Raw genomic sequence first — 18,392 nt, 5'->3', positions numbered from 1 at the left:
TGACTGTCTAGAAGTCGAACTTGTCCTATGATCATTACAGTACTTATAACCATGATATTCCCTAAAGCAAGGCGTGAGGCAGAAACCCGGAAAGCCCGGGTAAGCTGAACAGCCAAAAATGGAGTCCTTCCTGATTTTGTACTTTTCGCTGCAAAGTCTGCATCGTTTTCTCTGCGTCTTGTTGTTCAGCGTTTTAGGCAAGTACTCTGGCAAGTGAATTGCATGACGTTGTTCACTTTCTGCTGGTTCTGGTAGCAACTTTGAAACTATCTCCGAGTGAAAGTCATGGAGATCAAATTTCTTTTCTCTGCTGTACATGTTGTACAGGAAATGTGCATTATTCAACATCATATGAAATATATGTATCCCCATTTTCTTGTACCAACAAATTGATTTATGGGTCCGTGGATAATAGGCCAACATCTGATCCTGCCTTTCAACACACTTCACATGTTTGTTAAACTCCACAACCATTTTGGGCTTAATTTTCTTCTGTCTACGCTTGTTTGTGATCTCAACCAAATCACTTTCATATTCACTGGAGATCACGAGAACATCTCTTTATAAGGCCACAGCCGCTTCCTTCCAATTCCTCGGCCTTTCCTGTCCCATCGTCGCCATAAGACATATCTGTGTCGGTGCGACGTAAAGCAAATAGAAAAAAACCCATCTCTTTATATTTTTCCACTTACTAACACGGTTGTAACGGTTGATCACTTCACCCCTCTTCAACCGTTTGGCTACAACTTCTGGTGGGTTTCCATTCCTCTTTGCTTGCAGAGTTCCGGTACAGTAGGTCTGCTTTTGGAGAAGCTCTTCTGTAAGGCTAACAGTTGTAAAATTTATCCATGAAAAGGGAATGGCCTTTCCCTTCCAGCCCTGTCAGCAACTTTTTCACCACTTTCGCAGCATGCCCCTTGACCACTAACCTCAGGATCATTACTGCCACCGTATATATGAATTGCGTGGGTAAGGCTATTCGGCTGAGCCAAAACATACATCTTCATACCATAAATATGGCGTTTGCCTTCAGTATATTGTTTCCCTCGCAACTGACCTCTCCACAACACCATACTCTCGTCTATGGAGAGCTCGCAGGATGGGTGACACAATTCTTTCATTTTATTATTGAAATAATCCATCATTGGGCGAATTTTGTAAATTGGATCTCCTGAGGTTCGCTCTCTTTGGAAATGTAAACTTCTTAAAAGTAGTAAAAACCTATCTCTTGACATGAATTTTGACGACAAGTTAAATAAGTAATGTTTCTTCCAACAGTCATTTATACAATTCAGGCAAATCAATCCCATATGAAACACTATGTCTATGAAAGTTTTCATTTCATCAGCAGTGGTGTCTTTCCAATCACTGATTCTCAACCTTTTCCCCATGCTTTCAAATAGAACGTACTTTGAATAGTCGTTACATTCTTCAGCAAGAAATTCAAAAAATTGGGGGGTGAAAAAAAATTCAAAACAGCTAAAGGGAGTCAACTGCAATGGAGTCACTTAGAATCCTCTGTTGCCCGAAAACTGAATGTTTGGTATTGCAGAGGGTCGAGTAGGAAGCCGCTTACTTGCACTAAGAGCTGCGGATACCTGTTGCGATTGCGGAGATTCTTCACGTGGAGCAGCGAGTTGATTGTCTTCATGTGAAGAAACATCAGCACTACCTTCAAGATTCCCACTGGTTTCATTCTCATCCAAACTTTCCGATACGATTTCTGAGTCGAAAAGCTCCATCTCATCCGACTCCTCTCCGATATCGTAAAGCAGCGTCACAATATCTCTATCATTACAGAACTGCCGAGGCGGTATTCCGTCTGTTGAAGCACGCCTCTTAGTGGGTGGGTCTCGTGATGTTGAAGGAACCACATTATCGGCCATCTGAAAAAAATATAAATAAAATGATAACATAAGCATCACGATGCAGTCAGAAATGATTACTGCAAGTTCTTTCAAGTTACTTATAGGTATGATGCAGGAATAAATGACAATTAGAAGTTCTTTTGTGTTATACACACATATGATGCAAGAATAAATGACAAAAGTTCAGTTCTTTTACTGAACATATTGCAGTAGTGGAATTCGTTTATTTCAAAAGCGGAATCGTTCGTAATTCTCTTGATGTAATAATAAACAGAAAACGTAGTGTCTTACCTCACATTGAAGTTGTCTTGCTGCTCAAAGATCCCATAAAGGAATGATGACATGTGACAACTCTGGAGAGGAATTGAAATTTGGGTCTTGACTTCACGTTTTCTTTTCCTCTTCAGTAAGACTGACTTTAGAAATGTTCTTGTTGAAAGAGGGGTATTCATTTAAATCTGTTTTTAAACTTGAAGATTGAGTTTTGCCTTTTTGCCTTTTTCTTCTATTGGCCTGGCACTTTTTAACCTAATAATTTGTTATTAAGGGTTCCCTGTTTCCTACCTAGAATGATATCTTTCTTGGGTATATCTTTGGAACGAATCCCACTCCAAGGGCAACAGTAGTGTTGGAGTTTGGCGATGTGCTGAATACATTTTACCATAATGAAATGCTTTCTTCCTGTAAAGTTATTGTATTCCATTTTTCAGCCAAATTCGATTAATTCTTTTTTGTGTGTCATAGTGATAGCTGGGGAGGGTAAGTGTTTCTTTTAGGTTTTATTTAAAAATTTAGGTAACTTTGCTAACTTAGCTACTTTTCACCTTTAGGTTAAAACAGATGTTGGCCTGTTTATTTGCCTGGTTGGACTTAAGATTGCAAGAAATCAGCTTCATTTCCCATATCAAATCCTATTTACGATGAATCAAACCCAAAAGAAACACCATGCCTTTGAATACACTGTTGTTATGTAACCCTCAGTAAGCATTATGACACTTGTGGTATTGTGAGGTCTGGGGGACCACACATAATGTTTTCAATTTCAGAAAAATGTCATTAAATCAATAATGCTGTATTTAGTTACCATTAATTGTAATCATTTGTCTTGTCTGACTCAATGGCTAAATGATTAGCATGCTGGCCTTTGGTTACAGGGGTCCCAAGTTCGATTCTCGGCAGGGTCGGGAATTTAACAATGATCGGTTAATTCCGCTGGCATGGGGACCGGGTGTATGTGTCGTCTTCATCATCATTTCATCCTCATCACGACGCGCAGGTCGCCTACGGGAGTCAAATCATAAGACTTGCATCTGGCGAGCCAAACTTGTCCTTGGACACTCCCGGTACCATTTCATTTCATCATTTGTCCTCATTTTACTCCTTAGGGTGGTTTTTGAAATATCATGTAGCTAATGTCTACTTCAATCAAGTATGTAATGAACTGCTTAATCTCATATAAAACATTTTTAATTGTGTAATTGCAATATCAATAAAGGTCCAACAATGAAATTATGAGGGGGGGGGGGAATCAAATATAAACGGGATTTTATTTTTATTTAAATTCATTTATTGAGAAACACAAGGCAATTACAATTTATTTTTCCGCATAGTTTCCTGCTTTGGAAATGCATTTGTCCCAGCGTATGCACAGCTTTTCGATGCCCTTATTGTAAAAAGAACAGGGCCGTGTCACCAGCCATTTGGACACAAAGTCTTCCACACTGTTATCATCTTCAAGTCGTTGCTCTCCTAGAGCTTCTTTAAGCAGCCCAAACAAATGGAAATCGTAGGGCGATAAGTCCGGGCTGTAAGGAGGATGATCAAATGTAGTCCAGTGCATTTCCTGTAGCTTGGAGACAGAGCTGCAGTATGGGACCACGCATTGTCGTGGAGGTGGATGACCTGTCGAATCGGTTGTTATCATCTTTTGCTGCCTTGTTCAACAGCTCGCAGTAGTAAGCAGCATTGATTGTGTGTCACTCATGCAAAAAAATCAATCTGCAAAATGCCTTGCCGATTAAAAAAAATAAAAATAAAAAAAATAGAGAGAGTGCCGAAAATATTGTATGTGAGAGAGAAACAGAGCCTCCTTCTAAACGAAAGAAGAAAAACACGGTGAGTACAAAAGCTATTTTATCGCTATTTTCGTGGCGGATGGATTACTTTTCTTCACCAGAGATTCAAGTAACTGTGACAGGCTCTGAGGGCCAAGTAGTGTTTGATGATAACCCAAAAATCATTGACGTTTTGAAACTTTTGTGCCAGTGGAGTTGGTGCAGATAGTTGAACAAATCGGCATCACAAAAAACCAGTAGAAAACTTTCCAGGTTTGGAAAATATTTTAAAATATCAACTTATATACTTCTAAGAACTTACATGTATTAGTTGCCTACAGATTGTCAGAAATATTATTATTTTGGGCTCTTTACTTTGTATAAAGATAATACAGGCATGGGCACATAAGTGTAATTTTGTTTTCTCTCAAAAAAATAATATTGAACATAAGTGTAGGATTTTCCATTTGCATTTAGATTTATAAACAACCAACATTTATAAACATTTTAAGGTAATCACAGAACTGATAAGTTAAAAATTGTGGCTTCTACAAAATTTTTTACATACGAATGAAAAAACTCAGCACTGAAGTACCAAACAGTCAACTGGTAACTCAGCACTTAAAAGGTTAATGTATTGTGCTAGTCTCTTTTTGACTTGGTATCTGACTTTTATTTCGAAGATCAGAAGAAATTTTGTTTAGGGCAATTTCTGTTTTTGCAATAACAGTAGTGACATTATGAAAAATAGAGGTAACCTACTTTATTTGTCCAATTGTATTTTGGCCCTTTGTTCATTATGTTGGTTTCTGTTTGAAGTTTACATCTGTTAAGTTTGTGATGGATGAATGAAATTTGTCTTTACTGTCTTCATTTGGGTTGTTTTCATTCAGTTTAATGAGTTCTTCAATTTATCTTGAGTTTTTAGAATCTTTCAGTTTATTTTACTACTTATTTAAGGTGTTTACATATTACAGAGTTTTCTAGTTTTTCTTGGGTGAGTCGTTGGAAGTTTTTCCAATAACTTTGGGGCAACTCACTGAGTACTTTTAGGTGTATTTCATAAAGTTTTGTATTGAGGTACTATTTTTTTCTATGAAGGAATTTGATCTCATCCCTTAACCAGACTTTGTTAGTCTTTATCTGTGTATTGCGTGTTTGGGTGGTGTTTCTGTGTCTCTTATTTTGTCCTTTAAGAAAGTTTGGTGTTAGATTGTTCTCATAGAAAAGCAATCTTTTTAATTACTTTTGTTCTGAGAGATGAAATATCTGGTGCCCCCTCCCTTTCTTAGCACTTCTCACCATAATGGATCACGAGTTCTACAGTATTTGCTTCAACACACAATTTGTCACATCTCCTCAAAGTCAGCAACACAATGCTCGGTTTCAATATGTTTTAATTTTTGTCTGTTTTCAACTTGCATGTTTGCATTGATAATTCACTTTTAATAAGCCTTTAGTTTAATTTTTTTCAACAGCTGAAGAAGGCCAAATATAGGCCGAAACATGTTCTGATGTTTTAGCAACTTTTTTATATCAACTGACAAGTATTGATTTCTTGGACCCTTTAATAAATTATTTCATAAGAATGGAATTTTTATATATTTTGTCTTAGGAAAGATGTTTCTTATTTAAGAAAAGTTTGTAAAGGCGTGTTTTAGATTTAATCTCTGCTTTCCTTTTTGATCTCTGAGGCTTGATTCATTGGTTTGATGAGGCTTTACGTTTACAGTGATATATTGATATTTCTGTGCACTTATATTTAATTCTGCGTTGTGATGTTAGAAACTATCACATTTTGTAGTTCTTTACATTTGTTGCCTGGATAATAAAATTTACAGTATACTGTTGTTCTGTAGCGATACTATGGTATAGACCCTTTGTGAATTTTGACAGGTGGTGGTGATCACTGATTTAAGAGAAAATACAGTGAGGCAAGCATCCTCTGAATTGTCAGTGTGATTAGAGGTCACATAGATAATTAAAGCCACAGCCACTTTCTTCCCACTCTTATCCCATCGTCACCATAAGACCTATCTGTGTCAGTGCAATGTAAAGCAAATAATAATAATTTGTGACAGTATGTTAAGATCAGCTCTTGCTTGTTCCACGTCTTTCCAAACTGAATGTGTCTGCCGTCTTTGTGGCTCGTACAATGAACATACTTGTTAGTCAGCATATATAATATTATTGTATTTTTTTCTTGTTACAGTTTACCGACCCGATGACCCACGAGCAGCTAGAGTTCGAACAGATTGAAGATTAGTAAGCTATTGTTTACCCTACCATAGATTTGATGTAATGTAAATGGTCTTTATGTTGTTAAATAAATTAGTTGATTTTTCTGTTGAACTTTATTCATAGCATTAAAATGGCTACATGACCTTCAGTCACTCACTACTGATCTGTATTTAGGGCAGTTGCCCAGGTGGCAGATTCCCTATCTGTTGTTTTCCTAGCCATTTCTGAAATGATTTCAAAGAAATTAGAACTTTATTGAACATCTCCCTGGGTAAGTTATTCCAATCTTTAACTCCCCTTTCTATAAATTGTCCTCTTAAATTCCAACTTTATTGTGATCATTTTTATTTTTTATTTTTATGCTAGTGGCTTTACGTCGCACCAACACAAATAGATCTTATGGCGACGATGGGATAGGAAAGGCCTAGAAGTTGGAAGGAAGCGGCCGTGGCCTTAATTAAGGTACAGCCCCAGCATTTGCCTGGTGTGAAAATGGGAAACCATGGAAAACCATCTTCAGGGCTACCGACAGTGGGATTTGAACCCACTATCTCCCGGATGGAAGCTCACAGCTGCGAGCCCCTAACTGCACGGCCAGCTCACCCGGTTTTCATAGTTTTAACTCTCTCTGGTCTAACTGCGAGCATAGCTCGCAGCGGCCGAAATTACGTTCAAGCCGCGCTGCGGGCATAGCCTGTAGTAAGATTTGACAATTCACTAAAAATCGAGAACGAGCTATGCACGCATTCTGGTGTTTACATCGTGTTTCTTCAAGTATTAGTTACGAGAGTATTTTAGCAGATGGCAGTATTATATGTCTAAGTCAGATAATTTACGATATTTTCGATCAGCATGCATCAGTAGATGTTGTCACTTAGAGAGCTCTAAGACATGGCTTCTCGCAGCAAACATGTGCTTGACGAAAGCGATATTTTCGATATATTATGATATATTATGATATATTATAAGTTTATGCGCAAATGAACATATTATTGATATATGAATTCGAAATAACTTCTTACATTTCATTATGATTGGAGTTCGTTTTACGGCCTAGCGCATGTTCCCACGTATTTCATACTTGCGTGAATACGTAAGATTGTCTACATATTACTAAAGTTGTCTGTTTAGAAGACTGTATTTTCCCTTTTTCAGAAGTCTTTTGTAGTAAATGGAACAATAGTATTACATCTGAGTAACTTTTGACAAAATTTATCAATTAAAATAAAATTTCATAAGTGCTCCCATTTTCATTATTGTAATTATTACTATTATTACTGAAAAATTATTATTTTTATATCGTACTCATTATTGTTGTTGTTTTGTAATTGCAATGCACATTTTATATCAGCAAAATTGGGTAAATATAGCAGCATTTCAGAGAACTGTACTTGCTTAGTTATCCGTCAGACCTTTCCTCTATTCGCAAAACATGGTATAATATATAAACAATTTTAAAATAGTTGACATGATACAAACAGCGTTTTTCAAAATTAGATGCTCAAATAAGTACAAAGATAAAAGAATCATGCAAATATCTCCTACAGGTACAGAGATATAATGTTTTAAATATCCTTAAAAATGCCCAGTCCAGAACGTTTGTTAGGGATATTAAGGCCCAGACTGGAATGGGTTAAAGACACCACTCATACTTATTCGTCTGCTAATGTCGTTCCACACCTCTCTCCACTGACAACTCAGAACATACTGCTTGGTGGGTGTGCTAGGTACAAACTGATGAGCCCAACTTAGCACACAGGAGCGAAACGCTGGCAACCAGGAATGAGTTAGCTGGAAAATTTATAATGTCCAATAACGGACCATTTATATTGGTATTAAATACCGTTTCGTCGAGCAGCTCGTCTCCTTTCTCCCAGGTCTTCCCAGTCCTAACTTATAACATTTTTTTAACACTACTCTTTTGTCGGAAATCACCAAAACAAGCTGCGTCTGTGGATCATTGGTAGAGCGTCGGCCTCTGGATCCCAAGATAGTGGGTTCAAACCTTGCAGAGGTAGTTGGATTTTTAAGGGCGGAAAAAAGTCCATTCGATACTCCATGTCGTACGATGTTGGCATGTTAAAGATCTCTGGTGACACATTTGGTGTTTACCCAACAAAATTCATTCAATCTCAGCCATAGAGGCCCAAGAGAGTTTCGATTTACTCGGTCTGCCATCTAGTGGGCCTAGAGTAAAACGGAACGTCGAAATTGATGAGCAGACAGCCAGATGGCATCAACTTGGAATGTCTGTACATGGTAGATGAGGCCATACGATGATGATGATGATGATGATGATGATTATTATTATTATTATTATTATTATTATTATTATTATTATTATTATTATTATCACCCAGAACAAATCGAGCTTCTGTGGATTTTTTCAGTCCTCGAATCAAGTAATCCTGGTGAGGGTCTCATAAACTGGAACCATATTCTAGTTGGGGTCTTACCAGAGACTTACATGCCCTCTCCTTTACATCCTTACTACAACCTTTAAACACCCTCATAATCATGTGCAGAGATCTGTACACTTTATTTACGAACCCATTTATGTGATTACCCCAATGAAGATCTTTCCTTATATTAACACATAGGTACTTACAATGATTCCCATAAGGAACTTTCACCCCATCAATGCAGTTCTTAAAATTGAGAAGACCTTTCCTATTTGTGAAATTCACAACCCGACTTTAAACCCTGTTTATCATTGTATCATTGCCTGCTGTCCATCTCACAACATTGTCAAGGTCATTTTGCAGTTGCTCACAATCTTGTAACTTATTTATTACTCTACTAGCTGTTACCCACGGCTTCGCTCGCGTGAATTTCAAGGACTTTCAAAGGATAGAGAAGGGTCCACCTACCCAATACCATTAGCTTGTAGATTGTCCTATATAACTGGGACTAGTTTCGACCCCATATATATTGGGTCATCTTCAGCCACGCTCCAGTTGGAAGACATATGCTTACATATAACCAATAATAAAGTAAACAGTCTGGTATATCACAATTTACAATCCAAATTTAAAACATTAATGAAGTCCGAATGACACATCCAAACTTGATGTTCATAACTTATGAATTTCAAGGAAACTTGCAGAAAGATGAACCATACGTCCTGGTCTGGTCAGTCCTACCATTGTAGGATGCTAAAGGGTTTATTGTGTCACCTATTCAATACATTATAAATTTTTTAAACATGTAGGAATTTATTATTATTTCCTTATTGAGACAAGTTTTGCCCTTCATTGAGGGCATCATCAGTCAAAGCACCTCCTCAAAGTACAAATCAGGCATCTGATTGGTAATTAAATTGCAAACACTAAGATACAAACTTTAATGTTACAATGGAAAAGTCAAGAAAAAAAACATGTTCAGTGATGATGAGTTAAACAATATATGTTTATAGACACAGTGTCGGCACCAATGCGTAAAATCACAGGGTATTTAGAAGAGTCCAGCAGTGGTGGTCTGAAGAATAATTGACGCTACTCTATTAGGAAATCGTAGGAAATTATAAAGTTTATACACATATTTACGTGGAAACAGATAGGGGAGAAATGGTATAAAGTGTCTGTTCATACACATAAAGTTTATACATATATTTACATGGAAACAGTTAGGGGAGAAAGGGTATAAAGTGTCTGGCGTCAATGTTCATACACTAGTTACTACCGGTGGTTGGACGATTACAGGTTGACAGGGTAATTATACAGTAATTTTACAATATCCAATTGAACATTTGAGAAATTCAAATTCACCGTTCTTATTGAACCATATTCTTGAACCCGGGACTTCAACCAGACAACTTCCAGTATAACTACGCCTATAGAACCTCATTTGACATTCTTGAATAAACGGTGAAATATTTTTCCCTGCCCCCTATGGTTATGAACTGAGGTTGGACCACTCTGCATATTACTGATAGTGTTAATGCTGCAATTGTCAACCAACGGCTAAAACAACGGGACGCACTTGATACTGGACATTTGTATCCTTTCTCCCCAAGCTGCTCCCTTGTAAAATATGTATTATAAGCTTGTAATTTCTCAAATGTTCAATTGGATATTGTGAAATTACTGTATAATTACCCTGTCAACCTGTAATCGTCCAACCAGCGGCAGTAATTAGTGTATGAACATTCACGCCAGACACTTTATACCCTTTCTCCCCTATCCGTTTCCATGTAAATATAAGTATAAACGTAATAATTTTGTATGATTTCCTAATAGAGTAACGTCAATTATTCTTCGGACCACCACTGCTGGACTCTCCTAAATACCCTGTGATTTTACGCATTGGTGCCGACACTGTGTCTATAAACATATATTATTTAACTCATCATCACTGAACATGTTTTTTTTTCTTCTTGATTTTCCCATTGTGACATGTTAAGTTTGTATCTTCGTGTCTGCAATTTAATTACCAATCAGGTGCCTGATTTGTACCTTGAGGAGGTACTTTGACTGATGATGCCCTCAATGAAGGGCAAAACATGTCTCAATAGGAAGTAATAATAAATTCCTAAGTGTTTAAAAAATTGATAATGTATTGAATAGGTGACACAATAAACCCTTTAGCATCCTACATTCAGTATCTTCAATACGGATTAACAATGATATTTATCACTTGCAGTCCTACCATTGTCGGTTCCTTTGTAGGTTCGGTACGTTGAGGGTCGGTGGTGGTATTGATATTTTCTTCAAATAGGAAAGCTGGTTTCAACAGGTCTACTGAATTTAGTTAATCCATCAAGACTCCGTATCTTCTCATGGTTGTTAAGGTGTTCCTTTAGAGGAACCGTATTATAGCATACAGAAAATTGGTAAGGCCTCCTTTAAGAATGAGTTCAGGATGAGTGATCCAATAAGAACCAGACACCTGGAGAGTAATATCTTCAGTTTTAGAGATATACGTATCGGTATAATCATAAAAATTTTACCAATTTGTCACTCCTTTTCATCCTCATTCCATGGATTTTAGGAAAATGGTGAAATAGTGTTTCTTTATTTTTAAAAGAGATTCTAAAAACCAATTTTTGCATCTACAAACATTTTCAGTCTTTGAGGTTTAACCCATATCTGCCCAAATTATTCTTCTGTGGAATATAGCGATATATTTCTTAAGTACAGATGTTTTTAACCTAAATGAAAGGCTTATGATGATTTTAGGTTTCATTAACATATTTTCATGGAGATTTACCGTGTCGACATATGTCGACAGTGAGCATGAACGGGTAGGGTAAGTGACATGCTCAAAAAAGGAACTTTTCTTCGCATTTTAAGCTTATGTGAAAGTAATAATTAATCAGTTAGTGAATATTAGTCACATAAGTGTTGAATGAGCAGAAAATATTTTAAAAACATGATCCAAACATAAATGAGGAACAGTTTCGTCTCAATTTAGAATGCATACTGTTTCAAAACAAAAGGACAATATTCGTATGTTTATAGTACTTGTTACACACACAATACCAAATTTTGAGCAAGTATGATCACTCTGAAAATAGCAAAAAAGGAAAACTACGAGTAGAATTTCAAAACAGTTTAGTCTGCGTTTTGAGGTTACACTCTGCTTCTCTTCATCCAGTCTGGTTTAGCGTTAGTGAAATGACTCGAAGCAAAGGACGTGGCGGCCAACGTTACATTTTGCACTGTTTCCTGGCAGCTTTACCACAGTAAGCGCACCGCACTTGCTTCCCTCTTGTTTCGAGGTAGTGGGATACCCCATCGGAACGCACTTCTGGCAACACGCGTGAAGATACTTTCGTACTCGGTCTTCATGCGTTAGGACGCGTAGCGGCACGAGATAGGATATATGTCCTAACGATGTAGCGTGTGAAGCCGAGAAGGTCTAAATTGGGGTCAAACGGTAAGGTTGCCATGCATTGTCCATGGAGACGTTCAGAAGGAACACCCTTAGAGGCCAGTACCATTTCTTGTTTTTGATGCTGATGCGGTAACAAGATACATTTTGATCCAATTGATCCACACTCTCCATCTGCATATTATGCAGAATTATACATGCTGGCTGAATTATTGTTATGTATTTCATTTCAGCATTACCATTGTACCATTTTCACTTATTTTTGTACACACTAGTTCAGCATCAGCCCGGAGTTGATTACCAGAGAGTCTGTAAATATCTCCACAAGACTCTTCATCATCGCTATCCCCGTCACTATGGAAAGCATTTTCAGGTTGTTCTATGTATATATTAGCATCTAGGATGTTTTGTGATTCCTCTAGGATTATTACGATCTGCTCGATGGTCACTCTGAGAAGAATAAAGGAAAATTGTACATCAGTACTGAGGCAGTCCCATTCGCGCCCACTGTCGACATATGTCGACGTGGAAATTTTTTGCTCTGCTAGACAAAAGCAACTATAAATCAGCCATAAATGAATTGAAAATCTGTTAAAGGCATGTTTCGTTATTACGTTTACCACAACAGTCCGATCTTACTTTCAAGTGTAACAATATTATAAGAAAATATTACTCACTGCGACGGAAGCGTCATCCTCTTGAGTGTATACGGAATGATATTTCATACGCAGCCATGATATAAGGCGCAAAAACGAGTGATTCTTGTTTTCGTGCTGTGCAGTAAGTATCAAACTATGAACTGCTAACAATGCACCTCAAAAATGTCCCACAGTTCATTGCTGCTGCTGACTGGCGTAGAGGAAGTCGGGACCTCAGTCCCTTGGATTATTCTCTGTGGGAGAAGCTCGAGGCGATAGCATGTCAGAAACGGCACCGCAATATAGAGAGAGGTTAAAAAAATCTATCACGTCAGATGTCAAAAAAATTCCACTGGACACGATTCGTGCAACTATTGATGAGCGGTCTCAAAGTCTTCTTAATTACAATAAACAATATTTTATTATAAACCACATATTCAATATATTAAAATGTTATTACATTTAGAGTTTCACCATTAATAGAAAGTTATAAGCAGGACATGTTTCGCTCCCTTATAGAGCATCAACAGCCAATCTAGAATTTCAAAGGTTGGTTTATGTTTACAACTAATGACTTAAAAACTATTTGTACATTTTACATTCAATATCATAGAAGGCAGAAACATTGGTAGCGTACCTTATTAACTAGAACTTAATAGTGGAAAAGTTGATAAAAATACATTAATTTAAAATTATGATAGAATGAGTTTGCTCTCAAGTATTTACAAACATTTGGTATGTCTAAAATCGTGAAGAATGACTTTTGATTCAATCTTAAGAACTTATGATTAGGTCATAGATACTTAAAGTTTAAAACATGAGATCGGGCCAAAAGTTTGTTATCCTTTGAGGATAAGAGTGTATGAAATTCTAATATTTCTCCATCTTGTTGATTGTAACATGTGACAGGTTAAACTTTAGGCTTTACGAAGTTTGAACTTTTGTTGTCATTTGATATCGGTGATGTTGACTATGTATTTGTTGACATCAATGACCAAAGCTTTGAAGCAGTGAATTAAAATGGAGCGTAGTTAAAAGGGACTGATTCGACGAACAATGTAGCTACAAGTTCTTAAATAGGGCTATCACTTGTTGGCATGTCTGTAACAAGAAAAAAGACTCGTGTGAGTGTCGAATGTTGTGTCACTAGTTGAGTGAGCACTTACGGAAACTTCACTAACCCCTTCAATTACTGCTTGTATGTCTAGTGTTGTCTAAAGTTACGTAGTAACTGCCTGTTGTTCCGTGTCTGCTCCTTGTGTTGTACAAGTGAGATGGTAAGGGTTGGGGAGAGGGAGTAGGGATGGGTGGAGTTATGTTAGTAGGTGTGGCTTTGGGAGGGGAGCGTTTAGGGGAGGTGCAGGGAGGGATTGTGTTCATTAATGTTACACGATTATTGGTTGTTTTGGGGATAAAAACTTTAGCAAAATTACTTTTCTCTAGATTAAGTGTTTGTAAAAGTTTAGGCAATTGTTCATGTAAAGGATTTTTCATTTTGATTTTATCATTTAATTTTTTTCCTTTTAATAATGCTGGTCCAGTTGAATATAAATATTTTCTAATTCTGTCATTAATTTTTCCTTTTCTGTTTTTTTATGATTTTTAAGTCTTTCTGTATAATTATAAAGTGGTGGCCTGATTCTCTCATGTGAACACTCATAGCAAAATGTTTATTGTGTTTTGCAACATTGACATGTTCAAGGTATCTCGTAAGAAAGCTATGGCCAGTTTGGCCAATGTATGAAAATTTACATTCTACACTTATTAGTCTAAAAATACCAGAATTTAGATAAAGATTATTGCGCCGGGCTGAGTGGCTCAGACGCTTGAGGCGCTGGCCTTCTGACCCCAACATGGCAGGTTCGATCCTGGCTCAGTCTGGCGGTATTTGAAGGTGCTCAAATACGTCGGCCTCGTGTCAGATTTACCGTAAAAGAGTAGTTAGTGGGACGTAAAACAAATAACATTATTATTATTATTATTATTTTTATTATTGAAGAATATTGCTTGAATTTACACTATTGTGGTTGAAAAAATGGTTCGATTTGTGTTTTGTGTCTTGAATGCTTGTTAACATCTCGTTTCTTAATAGAATTAGTTATTTGATAAATGGCTGGATTAGTGAATGTTGCAATTTTGGATTTCTTAGTTTTGTCAGAAGTAAGATTAGTTGTTAATTTGTGTTTTACTTTATTAATGATACGATTGACCATACCCATTTTGTAGCAGTTAATTGATCTTTTATGAATTTAAGTTCCGTTTTTAAGTTACTGTCTGAAGGGGAATTTTGAAAGCTTTGTAAATCAAGCTAAAGAAAGCCACCTGCTTCTGTGATTTTGGGTGGAGTGAGTCGGGTTTTTTGTTAACGGAGCGTATGTTAGTTTTCTAAATATTTGAAAGTCAAATTTGTTACCTAATCATGTTACACTAATCTCTGTAAAGTTTATTGAGTTGTTAGAGTCGTCCTCTTTCGTGAATTTTATATTTGGGTCAATATTACTGTATTTAAGAAATTTAGGATTTTTTTCACTATCGTTTTGTTGACTATCTATTATGACAAAGGTGTCATCTACATATCGAAGTGCCAGGCTGAGTGGCTCAGATGGTTGAGGCGCTGGCCTTCTGACCCCAACGTGGCAGGTTCGATCGTGGCTCAGTCCGGTGGTATTTGAAGGTGCTCAAATACGGCAGCCTCGTGTCGGCAGATTTATTGGCACGTAAAAGAACTCCTGCGGGACTAAATTCCGGCACCTCGGCGTCTCTGAAAACCGTAAAAGAGTAGTTAGTGGGACGTAAAGCAAATAGCATTATTATTACATATCTAAGCCAAAGAGAAAGTCCTTTTCTGTTTGTTTCTATTTTATTTTGCTCCAAAATGGTCCACACATATATATATCAGCCAGTATGCCCGACATGGGGTCACCCGATTCACAATTAAGTATTTATTTATTTTCCACCTAGTCGATACAATGATTGCTTAAGGCAATTTTTAATGGTCAAAAGTGGTACATGTTTCGTATATTATCAACATCTTCAGCCACATAACACTGTTTAGATGAAAAATATATAAAATTGACAAAGTAATGCTATAGAGGAAGTGTCCTTAAAATTAACATAAGATTGACAAGATTAAAACCATGAAGCTGATTTTATGTAATGGGGTCACCCATTGCTAAGCACGTTTTATGGTAAATCTTTTTGTAAAAGGTATAATTATTAATATTTAAAACAAATCTCAATAAGTTAATAAAAAGGGGGGGAAGTAAGAGCAACTACACAATGTCAGAAAACACTACACACTCAGCGAAACATCAGCTGGACTACGCGGATCTCCGCCAACAACATAATACGTAAATATCAGTAGGGCTAGCTAGTGGACAATAAACCAGGAAGGTGGAAGGAACTACGACCTACTGAGGGCATGGACATGGCTTAGGTTGCGGTTTCCGAAATAATTCGCCGTGATCCTTAAATTTGAAAAATATTATTTACAGGTGAAATTTTACAAAAACATTCCGAAACAAAATACACCAACTTACAACTTACGGACTATAAACTCCGTGATACACGTATCTTAGAGTTTCTTTGATAATGACTTCACTACAAGTTTCAAACTTCAAACCAACTATACATCTAGTTACAAATCCAGTTGTACAATGCAATTTAGTAGGTTAAAAGCAATGTAAAAAGCAATTACAATTTACAGTGAAGTGAACGTACTCTCCCAAACTCTAGCGTACATCAAGTGACACTGAACTACCAGAGGCAAATCCCAAGGTAAATATATTAAATTACAATGTACATATTTAGTGAAATAAGAAGTGGGAATGCCTGGAAAACAAACAGGCAAGTCCAGCTGAAAAGCTAAGGCGTCATAAATAATTAATTTGGCAAATCTAGGTTAGGCTAGGGCAGTCCTATACGAAATAGTAACCGTACCGAACATTACGGAAATATTAGCCGGAACAGAATTCAAGAGTGTTTACCCGAAGGTGGCCCATCCCGGTAGCGAAGCGTCGCACACGACGTAAAACTTCAGACACACTAAGGCAGACCAGGCCAAGACAAGTCCGAATTATCACGAACGCAGCTTCGCTCTCTCTCTATATATATATAGGTAAACCCTGGCCTTGGAGTAGCCAATCAGAAAGCATGAGTCCGCACATCCCCACCTAGTTTCACCAATCACAATTCCTACTTTCAGTTGCGAACTTTAACTAAACTTCTCGAATACGCACGTTCGCGAATCTTCCATTTCCAGAATAGTTAGAAAATGCCTTCTAGAACACATAACCAACAAAAGGCAACACACCCTGTTCAAAAATTCATGTAATTTTCTGGATACTTCCATTAAGTATAGAACTGAAATCTACTATTTACACATACCATATGTTACAAATATTACACAGTACAGGTTAGGTCGTTACAAATAAAACATATTACCACACTTTACAAATAAAGTCTTCAATAAACATTTTCCACTTCCACAACGTTGTTCACCTGTGACAGTTTGTCATGTCAAATGAAACCATTTTATGATGTGGTTGTAAGTTGAATTTGTTTAATTAATCACAAAATTCTATTGAGTTTTTGATCAACGATTCGTTATTAAACTTGTAGTGTCCTTTGAGGAAGTAGTGTATAAATTTAGATGTTTTATATGTTGGGCTGTTTCTGCTGTTAATTATAGGATGTATGGATACATTAGTTTTATGTAACTTGGGCAATGCTCTTGCCGTTGATACGAAGGCCATCCGAAACGTGGTACCCGTTTGCGCAATAAAGACACAGGAGTAAATATTAACAAATATACATATTTTTATTGGAAAGAGTGTACTTTATGCTACTTCTCCACATAATCTCCAAGCATATTTAGGCATTTGTCATAATGTGGGATGAGTTTTTGTATTCCAGCATCATAGTCCTCCACCGCCAGCATATTGAGATACATAGTCACGGCTCGTTTAAGTTCTTCATCGCTGTCAAATCTTTTTCCCGCCAGAAAGTCTTTAAGCTTCGTAAAGAGATAAAAATCCAAAAGGGCCAACTCCGGGCTATACTGGGGATGGTTGAAGGTTTCCCACTTGAATTGCTGCAAAAGTTGTTGTGTTGTCGCAGCTGCATGAGGCCTGGTATTGTCATGAAGGAGATTGACGCCTGTAGACAATAGACCTCGCCGTCGATTTTGTCTTTAATGTTTCACAATACGCATTAACATTAATTGTGTCTCCACGGGCCATAAAATTAATGAGCAGTACACCTCGGCGATCCCAGAAAACTGTTGCCATGAGTTACCTGGTGGACAGAACTGTCTTGAATTTTTTTGGTTTGGTGACTGTCGTTTACTCTCAGGTGATGCATAACAAACCCATGTTTCGTCCCCAGAAATGATGTGAGTCAGGAAAGAGTCTCCTTCATTGAAATAACGTCCCAGAAACATCAGTGTTGCAGCCATACGCTTGGTTTTGTGCTCCTCTGTAAGCATGCAAGGGACCCACCTTGCATAGATTTTTGAATAATGCAGATGGTCTTTGACAATTTCATGAACAGTTGTTCGAGACACATTAGGAAAATGTTCACAGAATTCATCAATTGTGATGTGCCAATCGTTCCTCACGCGTTCATCTACTGCGCTCAGCAGTTGGTCTGTAATGACAGATGGTCTCCCTGAATGCTCATCGTCGTGTATATTCCCCCTCCTCAGGTTGAAGTTGCGACACCAGTGCCGAACAGACGACTCGTCCATCACATTGTCTCCA

General features: G+C 37.3%; 1 protein-coding gene across 1 annotated transcript in view; it reads left to right on the top strand.

Moving 5' to 3' along the window:
• Positions 1-6,279, top strand: part of NdufA3 (NADH:ubiquinone oxidoreductase subunit A3) — a 38,017-nt gene extending 31,738 nt beyond the window's left edge. The window contains exon 3 of the mRNA XM_067146754.2: positions 6,135-6,279. Coding sequence (XP_067002855.1) covers positions 6,135-6,181 — 47 coding nt within the window. The 3' untranslated portion in view covers positions 6,182-6,279. The remainder of the gene's footprint in view (positions 1-6,134) is intronic.
• The last annotated feature ends 12,113 nt before the right edge of the window (positions 6,280-18,392 follow it).

Source organism: Anabrus simplex, chromosome 5 (genome assembly GCF_040414725.1).
Source record: "Anabrus simplex isolate iqAnaSimp1 chromosome 5, ASM4041472v1, whole genome shotgun sequence".
Classification (NCBI taxonomy): domain Eukaryota; kingdom Metazoa; phylum Arthropoda; class Insecta; order Orthoptera; family Tettigoniidae; genus Anabrus; species Anabrus simplex.
The sequence above is the reverse complement of the archived record's forward strand: the minus strand, read 5'-3'. Positions and strand labels throughout refer to the sequence as shown.